At 33.5% G+C, this 9,263-nt stretch overlaps 1 protein-coding gene across 1 annotated transcript; it reads left to right on the top strand.

Annotated features, from left to right (window-relative positions):
• Positions 1-4,998: 4,998 nt before the first annotated feature.
• On the top strand, positions 4,999-8,909 carry LOC110108301 (fimbrin-5-like). The gene is made up of 6 exons (XM_028691908.1): positions 4,999-5,171; positions 5,276-5,475; positions 6,141-6,298; positions 8,074-8,170; positions 8,389-8,480; positions 8,556-8,909. The coding sequence occupies exons 1-6, from the start codon at positions 5,113-5,115 to the stop codon at positions 8,730-8,732; spliced, it is 783 nt and encodes a 260-aa protein (XP_028547741.1). The 5' UTR covers positions 4,999-5,112; the 3' UTR covers positions 8,733-8,909.
• Positions 8,910-9,263: the final 354 nt, after the last annotated feature.

The raw sequence follows: 9,263 nt of genomic DNA, 5'->3' as shown, positions 1-9,263 counted from the left end.
AAAAGTATAAAACTAGGCATAGGAATAAAATGTATCGATGAAGAAGAAACAAAGTAAAATACGAATTTAAATCATTATAGTTATAGACACTACATCAAGGACAAGATTTTTAAATATAAAAATTAAAAATACTTATTATAACACTTAGAGTTCATAAACATTAATAAAATAAATGACCATTGTGTAATAAAAAAAAAGAACCATTGTGGTTTGATTGTGAAAACATTCAACTTATAAGCATACTTTACTTAATAAATTTAAAAATAAAAAATCAAAAAATTCAACTATTTATCATTTCCTTTAATACACACATTTTACGATACCTTGAAACTAGAAAGGTAGACATCATATCAAGAAAATTCAATGATTTTTTTCCGGCCTGTCTAGGCCCCAGTTAGCCAATATAAAAAAAATTTTATTGAACAATATATGCATCATTTACACAAAGCTATATTATATAATTTTGTTTTACATAACAATTCTGCAATGATGATTGTTGAAATGATCAAACCTTTGGTTACATATGAATGCATTTTATAATTTATATGGACAATAAGTATTATTCTTAAAGCGAGAATTGCGAAAAATATTAGTGTGAACTTGCTAATAATTTTGTAACAACAAGTAAATAAGTTCAAGCTATTCATAATATTCATAATGATCATATGAATTACTATGAACAATTAAAGCATAATTCCATATTTTTATTATCAACAATTAACTGCATAAAAAAATGTCAAAGGGATAACAGCCCCTACCAAGGAAAGTGTATATTTATCCCCTAACTAATAACGAGTTACCCATCTGACAGAAGATCACAAGACATTACTTTTTTATCATTGACATTGAATCATCCTGCTCCAATGCATGGTGGCTTCATAAATATTTAAATTCAAATAGATAGAATTTAAGGCATACGTTCAATACATGCTCATTTAAAGCATTAAATAATCATAAACAATGAATTAGACAGATTCCTTGTTATAAGTTTATTTAGCATTTTATCCTAATTTATACCCAAATAGCTCATATGTGTCATTTCACACCTCTTTATTTAAGGTTGTTTTGTCACAATGAACTCTAAAAGTGACATTATTATAATAAATCAATCAAACTTCAATTAGCATACAAAGTTTTGATACCCCTTCTTCTATAATTAATAAATTGTTATTCATTTAGTTGCCTAAACCTCAGTTAACTCTCTACACTATAGTTTAAATTTCATAATTTTAATTAGAGGATTGCTATATAGCATATATGAAATCCACATTACATTGCACCTCATAATCAATATTTATTATATACTCCCAAGCTTAATACTTTAGGTAGTATCACTTTATAAGAACATTAAGCATAAAAATGGCTTTGTTAAGGTTGTCTATACCAAATCCAAGGAAGAAGATGATGATGGAGGCTTTGCAAATCTTTCAAATGAATATTTATTAATCAACTTCCTCCTCTTTACATCTCCTTCGCTCATGTCAGTCTATTCATCAATTTCCATTCATTAATGTCGCTATTCCTCTTGGCGCATTTTAGTGTTGATAACCCTTGAAGTCAACCCTCCTTGCCTCTTTTTTCACACTTCAAACCGCAGCCCTGGTTGCAAAGGTGAGAACTTCCTATTGTGCTCACTGGCTTCACACTCGTCCGTTATGGTGAACGTTGCTTATTGCTTTACATGTGCTCTCAAGCTCCATCTTGTTTCCCTCTCATTTCCAACTTACCTCCTTTCGACCACTCTCTTCGGTAGCTTCCTCTCACTTGATTTTTAGCCTAAATCCGCGCTATTTTCGTTTTGATTGTATCTAATCTAATTAAAAGGGGAAGGGAAGCCGAATTGGCTAGCCTGACGTTCATAAAAAAGGGGCATTAATACTCGGATTATGTAACCATAAACTAGGATATCAATCAATTAAAATGATGAAAAATTTTTGTGTAAATAAGGTTAATAGTTTGTTATTCAATAATATTTGAGAAGTGGTGGTGCATTATTGTGGCCGAATGGCTCTGGTGAGCTTATATTGATGTCTTAATATGAAATATGAACTTTAGGAATGTGTTCAATTTGCCATTACAAATTTGATGACGGCCCACAACCAAATCTAATTTTGAGTTTGTTTGACACAACTTCAAAATGTTGAACATTTCTTTAGATCGGTCGAGAATAGGAACATATGTGGAATGGTCTTTTCTAAAAGTATCATATATCAATCCTTTTTTGTTAACCAATTGGTGATGAAAAAGAGTTTGGGCTTGGCAAAAGTAAGATGCAGATTGTAGCATTTTCACAACTAATGATTCAACTGCTTCTTCTGGAAATGGGGGATAATGATGCGTAGCGAACACTGAACCAAAAGGAATTGCGGGTTTCAGATGAATTTGATGTGCATGAAGGGTGAGGTGTGGCGGGTTAGGTGGGCTCATTGAATGGAAGAAATATTAGGATTCTTAACAAAGGGGTGAAGGAAAAGATGGTCTACTGGTGGTGTTTTGCGGTAGTGTTTGGAGTAGTAATTAGATTGGCGATTAGGTTAAGTAAGAAGCTAATGATCATTGGATGATAATTTTATTTATTTGATCTGAAATGGAGTTTTTAAAATTAGAAGAGTCGCTGGAAGCCTTGAAGCATGGTTGTGGTATCCAACATGAGAAGTACTTTACGGCTTAAGAGTAAATATATGGTGTCAATTTTTATTCAAATTTCTGCAATGATTGTCTCTCAAGAACAATCTACACCCCATGTATCAACAGGATTATAAAATCTCAATTTGAATACGATTTCTCTATAGGTTCAATAAATATCCAATATTTGTTTTCACATATAAGGTTTGCGCCATGTACCTATGAGGACCTGAAATGAGAGGTCGATGTGTATGGGCAGGCAGGGAATTTCAACAGACGCTCTGAATACATTTGTGGGTTTAAAATCACAAATCAACAACACTTGAAAATTGCGAACTAGTGAGCGTGCTATCAAATGCTAAAGATTATGCGATGTCAGCTTGTCATCCAAATTGTGAAGAAATTTTATTTTAGGTCGGTTTGATGGAGTCTGTCTTCTGTCGACACTAGTAATTCAGATAATATGATTTTGTTTTAATGAGGCTTCAAATGGGGTCACGGAATCAGGATCAGTAAAAGGAACAAACTTGCTCTTGGCGAATATGACTTCATATATAGAATTTTTCAATCATAATTAAAGGCAAAGGTTCTTCTACATTTGTCTATGATTTTCCATTAGGGTAAGTTTTGTGAATGGGTAGTTGTACTTTAGTTTGATGGTTGTTCGTTTATTAGGATGCGAAAGAAATGGTTGTTAGGAAACTGGTAGGAAGAAATATTCTATGTGAGTGGAGCTGAAATGGTAGCGCAGCCTTGTTTTATCTTAAAAAAATATTAGCCCTTAATACGCTTGGCCAGATAAGTCAATGCGGTGAAGATTCTTACGCTCCTTTTTAGATTGTTGGTCACTCCTTTGATTTAAAAAAAATTATAGGAATACTTTTATCAAATAACTTTTCAATTCTGATTGATAATTCATGAGTGTGAAGAGTTTGCACCAACTTGGGTGCTTTCTCATTGAAGGTTGCAGTACTTGGAGGGTCGAAGTTATTGCAAAAACTGCCAATGGGGAAATCATGCCAACAAGGATAATCGTTTCATCTCAGGCAGCCATAGAACCATGCCTCTAGCGATCCATTCATGTGGGAATAATTTGTTAAGGGTGAACTCGTTGCATTGGAGAGTATGAAATCCATGCATAATGCTCAATATTGTTGATTCCAGCCTTGAGAATTTCCGGCTAGCATACCAGGTAATAGTCTAAACATTACTTTGTGAATGGCGTGCCCCCCATCAACTCTTCATGATGTGCAATGGTTTTTCATGTTTTGGTGGGAAGAGGTGGAGATGGTGTGGATTGGCCTTGCTTAATCTCCAATAAGTTTAGGAAAAGATGCATATTCTACATTTATTTTCAAATTTCATCGATTTGTTCCCTTGTTTGAAACATTTTTTTTATATTTGGATAGAAGAACGGGTGCCATCCAATATAGCTTTGCACAATGAAGAGAGGATTGTTATCAGCAAGAGCGCCAAAATGTTACAATAAATGGTGAATTCGAGTTTCATTGGAGGCTCTGAAGCAGGGGCAGGCAGTGCACAATGGAGAGGAGTGTATCAACAAGTACACCAAAATACTAAAATAAATGGTGAATTTGAGCCTTATTGGAAGCTTTGGAGATGTGGCTTTGTAGATTGAAATGATTTTTGATATGGATTGACGGGTGGGTACCATCTAGTATATTAGTGCACAACGAGAGGGGGTATTATCAAAAGAGCACTAAAATGCTACAACAAATGGTGAATTCGAGCATTATTGGAGGCTGAATAGGAAACCGGAAGAATAATAGTGGAAAAAAAATAAAGTTCTGGATAATCATTACATTTTCGATGAGCTACTTATACCATTGTTTCCCCACAAACTCACATCTTCATTGTTTGAGTAGGGCATGATAAGTGTCCTTAATTCTAAATAATTGCCTAAATGCAAACTGCTAAAATCATTACATTATCCCTTCGTATAACAAATTATCAGAATTTAAAAGGCTACTACTATTTCCTACACCCATAAAAACATCCAGCTATTTCCCCAAAGCTGTAATCCTTTAGCTTTGCCATTACATGATGAGCTCATCCTGGGCGTTCACTACTCAGTGGCATTATGGTTCTGTTATCAAGGACTTCTTCATGGGTTGTATCATAAATGTTCCAAGTTTCATTGAACAGCAGGGTGTAAAGTAGTAGATGACAGGTTTGTGAAATTCTTTATAGTGAAAAGAGCATCCCACAAGCGTTGTGTAGAATGCTATCCTATTTAGATGTGATTTCACTCAATTCAATCATTACTTTTATGCATTAGGTAGAGGGCTGTTTTATCTCTCCAGCTGTTTTAGTATATGATCTCTACATGTTTTAATTGGGTAGGAGAAATGATTACTTTCTTGCTGCAGGAATGGATTATCTTCTCAGCAGAAGCAATTCTCATTTTTGGATGCTACACAAGATGACACACAAGTTTCTAGAGAAGAAAGAGCATTTCGTTTGTGGATGAATAGCCTGGGAATTTCAACATACATTAACAATGTGTTTGAGGATCTTAGGGACGGGTAAGTAATTATTTTTTCTTGCCAAAAATTATGATGAACTTGCTAGCATGAATATTCCATGAAGGGCTATCTTACGCTTATGCATCAATTATGTTACATTCTAGGTGGATTCTCCTTGAGGCTATTGACAAGTCCTCTCCCGGAATAGTTTCTTGGAAGTTTGCAACTAAGCCTCCAATCAGAATGCCATTCAGAAAAGTTGAAAACTGTAATCAAGTTGTGAAGATTGGTAAACAACTGAAATTTTCACTAGTCAATATTGCTGGGAATGACATTGTGCAAGGAAATAAGAAACTCATCCTTGGTATGTTGCTTACACCGATGCCTTAAATCTTTTTGGTTTTAGCATATCTACGGATAATTTGAGCAAAAGTTTTTTGCACTAAATTTTGACTGTTCTATTGGATTTCTTTTTAACTTTTGTATGGATTTAGCCTCAACTATTTGGTGTTGGATTTATCAATTCCCATTCTTCATTTGCCCATGCTATGCTTATTTTACACAAATCATTTTGTATAACTTCTATTCGAGTTATCTTCGGTTTATTCTTTATACTTATTTTACACAAATCATTTTGTATAAATTCTATTTGAGTAATCTCCAGCTTATTCTTTTTTTCTTCTTAATACTTGAATATAAATTATATCTACCATATTATTTGCATATCTTCTACTTTCATAGTGCATGCCGAAATTAAGGTCTATTTTTAGCCATTTGATCATCAGTATATGCTTTACTCATTGTTAGATCCATCACTTTAATCGAATTTTTTTAAATTCATGTTTTGTAATTTGTCAACACATATATCATAATATTATCATGTCTTAATCATAATCTCATTTAGCTATATAAACTTATTGTGTTCACTTTAGCCATTTATGATGAAAACATGATGAACTTGAAATAGCACTTGAACGCCTGCCAAGGAGCCTGAAATTATCAACTATTTCCTAACCATATTTTTTTCAGCATTTTTGTGGCAATTAATGAGATACAACATCCTCCAACTTCTGAAGAACTTGAAATCCAATTCCTGTGAAAAAGAGATTACTGATGCAGATATTTTGAATTGGGCCAATAATAAAGTGAAAGATTCGGGAAGACAATCACGGATGGAAAGTTTTAAGGTATGCATCTTCTTTTATCTTTCACTGCAAATTCTGATATTTTTCCTAAGTAAGAAGAGAAAATTATAAATGTCTAGCAGTCACCCTATACTTCACCAAACCAAAGCGGTTCAGTATTTGATCAGTAAAATATCAGAAGAAAGAAAATCAACATTTTAATCTTTTTCTACGTGTATGTGTGAAGATGAGTATCCAAACTACTTGCACCTTCTTTTGTTGTGAACATTTAGATTTACGTTTACTGAGTCTCGCATGTCTTCCTATATCTGATTCATTATTCTTTTGTCATGACCTGGCTATTCAGCAAAAACAATGTAGATTTTAGTTTTAGTTTTTCTTTTATTTTCATTCGGTTAATGTTGCCCATCAATTTTCTTGCGGTTCTCAGATCAGATGGGGTACCTATAGGCTTCCTACTGGTGTAGTCTCATATTTACTGTCTTTTTGCCTGCTGTGCAGGTTGAAATTCCTGCGTGAGATTCTTTATATTAAGTTTTAATACTCTGTTGCTACCATTGATGATTAAAATCACTCTCCAAAAGTTGTCTATTATACTCGTGCCTTTCAGTTTTTCACTGCGAAAATTAGAATCTTCAGGATGCTTAAACCTATCGTATATTTTGACTATTTATTTATATTCTTTATCAAGCATTTTCAAGAAAAATCTATTTCAATCACAGAAATTATTGATTTAATGTTTATTTTCATTAATGTTTCCAAGTCTTTTCCTGTTATTTTTCTCTCTAAGGGGGTGTTTGGTATCAGATTTAGTTGTAGTTTTAAGTAGGATTTAACGTAAATCCAGCCAAACGCATTCCGCGCGTCTGTAAATCCTGCGAATCCGTAAATCCGGGATTGATGGATTTACGACATAAATCCTGATAAATCCGTGTAAAGCCTAATCCCATTCTTTCCTAGATTTAACGAGATTTACGGGATTTGGCCGGAGAAGAGCGTGAAAGGGAGAAAGTTACCTTCAATGCCAGCGAGCTCCCGTTGTTGCATCCGATAAAAAATGCCCTAACTTCCGATCCAACAGGAAGGTAAAGTTGTCGAAGGAGCAAAGTCGAATAGCCACGAAGGAGATGAAGAATTGATGTGTGCAATCTATACACCACCTGTGAAGCAACGAAAGAGAAGATGTAAGGCAAAACCTACGGGCCTCTTAAGTTATCACTGCTAACTTAATTAATATAATTTAAAATAATACTAATTGAGTAAATTAATAGTATAATTAGTGCATAAAATAATGGTCTAATTTAACTTAATTGAATAATTAATTATATATTAGTAATTAAAAATAATATAATTAGCTTAATTAATATAGATTAAAATTTATATCACTAAATATATAATTAATAGTGTAAATAATAATTAATGAGTAATTTGAACTAAATAATCTTCATAATCATACAATTTAAATATCTAATTGCCAAAAATTCTGAAATATATTGCCAAACATCTTCTTAGGATCTAACAAGATTTAACATTTATCATACCAAATATTTTTCAGGATTTATCATCCTAGGATTTACTAATTCCGGATTTACACGATTTACTAAATCCAATCCGATACCAAACACCCCCTAAAAGTTTTAACATTGACTATTTCTTTTAGACAATATTTTAGCTTGCCCTCTTTTTTTCAGCCTGTACTTTACTGCACCATATTTTCTTATTGGATTTATGCTTAACTGTTTTTTCTGGTCCTATCTAAAACCTATTCTCTATCCTATTAAAACATCTGTAATTAATGTAGTTTCTTAAACATTCAGGACAAAAGTCTTTCATCTGGGATTTTTTTCCTTGAACTGCTAAGTGCCGTGGATCCTCGAGTAGTGAACTGGAGCCTTGTAACCAAAGGAGAGAATGGTATCTTCAGTTCAGCACCTGTAACCATTTATAAATTCTAGTCATTTGACTATTTAAATGTTCAAATCTTATGAAACCTTGATATTTGGACATTCTTGTGAGAGAAAATTATTAATCTTGCACTTGGTTCTCCCTATCCCCTCATTAACCATCTTTTTGATAAATCATCTTACATTTTATTGTTCGAGCATGTAATTAACAATCTAGAAATAACACAGAGGAAGAGAAAAAGATGAATGCCTCTTATATCATCTCAGTGGCAAGGAAGCTTGGCTGCTCCATCTTTTTGTTACCAGAAGACATATTAGAGGTACTTTCCATCAAATTTTCTGTTGAATTCAGCTTGCAGGCTTTTTTTTTGGTTCATCCAATATCAAATTATCAGGTCAATCAGAAGATGATGCTTACGCTTGCAGCAAGCATTATGTATTGGCACTCAAAGAAACCATCTGAAGACAAATTTTTGGCTTCAGATATTGAAACTGGGAGCTCAACTGAGATTTTCTCCAACACTACTGTTGATGACTCTGCTTCAGAGTCATCAACAGATGATGGTAGCTGAAGCAGATGGCTACAGTTTCGCTCGGTTCTCGTATATATATTTGCATTTGGCTCTCCTTTCTTTTAATTACATTGTGAAAATAGCTTGGCTTTGCTTGTTGGGAGCTATATGATGGCTGGATAAATTATACTATTAATTTGAATGCTAACAAAATACCTCAGCGTCTTTTGTTGTCTTCTTTTACCTTCATTTTCTTTTGTATTTTTTGATAGATTTGACTGGAGTTGCAGAAACCTTAAAACTAATCAATCAGGCAAAGGGCGTCAGCTTTCAAAGGATCAGCAATGTTGTACAGGTTTGTGATGCTTGAACAAACTTTGATTTTGGTTTTTTTAGGACTGTAAAAATCTTTATTTGATCTTTCATGAATGAATAGTGACACAAAACAAAAGAAAACATCTCAAAGCAGTTTAGAACAATGCACATGAGGTAAGTGTAGCTTGATTTGGGTTGACCTGTTGGGCAGTTGACTCATTTAGGTATAGTAGGTAGCCTAAGGTGATTCTGTAGGTGAAGTCGAAACATATTGGG

This window comes from Dendrobium catenatum, unplaced genomic scaffold (assembly GCF_001605985.2).
Source record: "Dendrobium catenatum unplaced genomic scaffold, ASM160598v2 original_scaffold_86292, whole genome shotgun sequence".
NCBI lineage: Eukaryota > Viridiplantae > Streptophyta > Magnoliopsida > Asparagales > Orchidaceae > Dendrobium > Dendrobium catenatum.
This window is presented reverse-complemented; position numbering and strand designations above follow the sequence as displayed.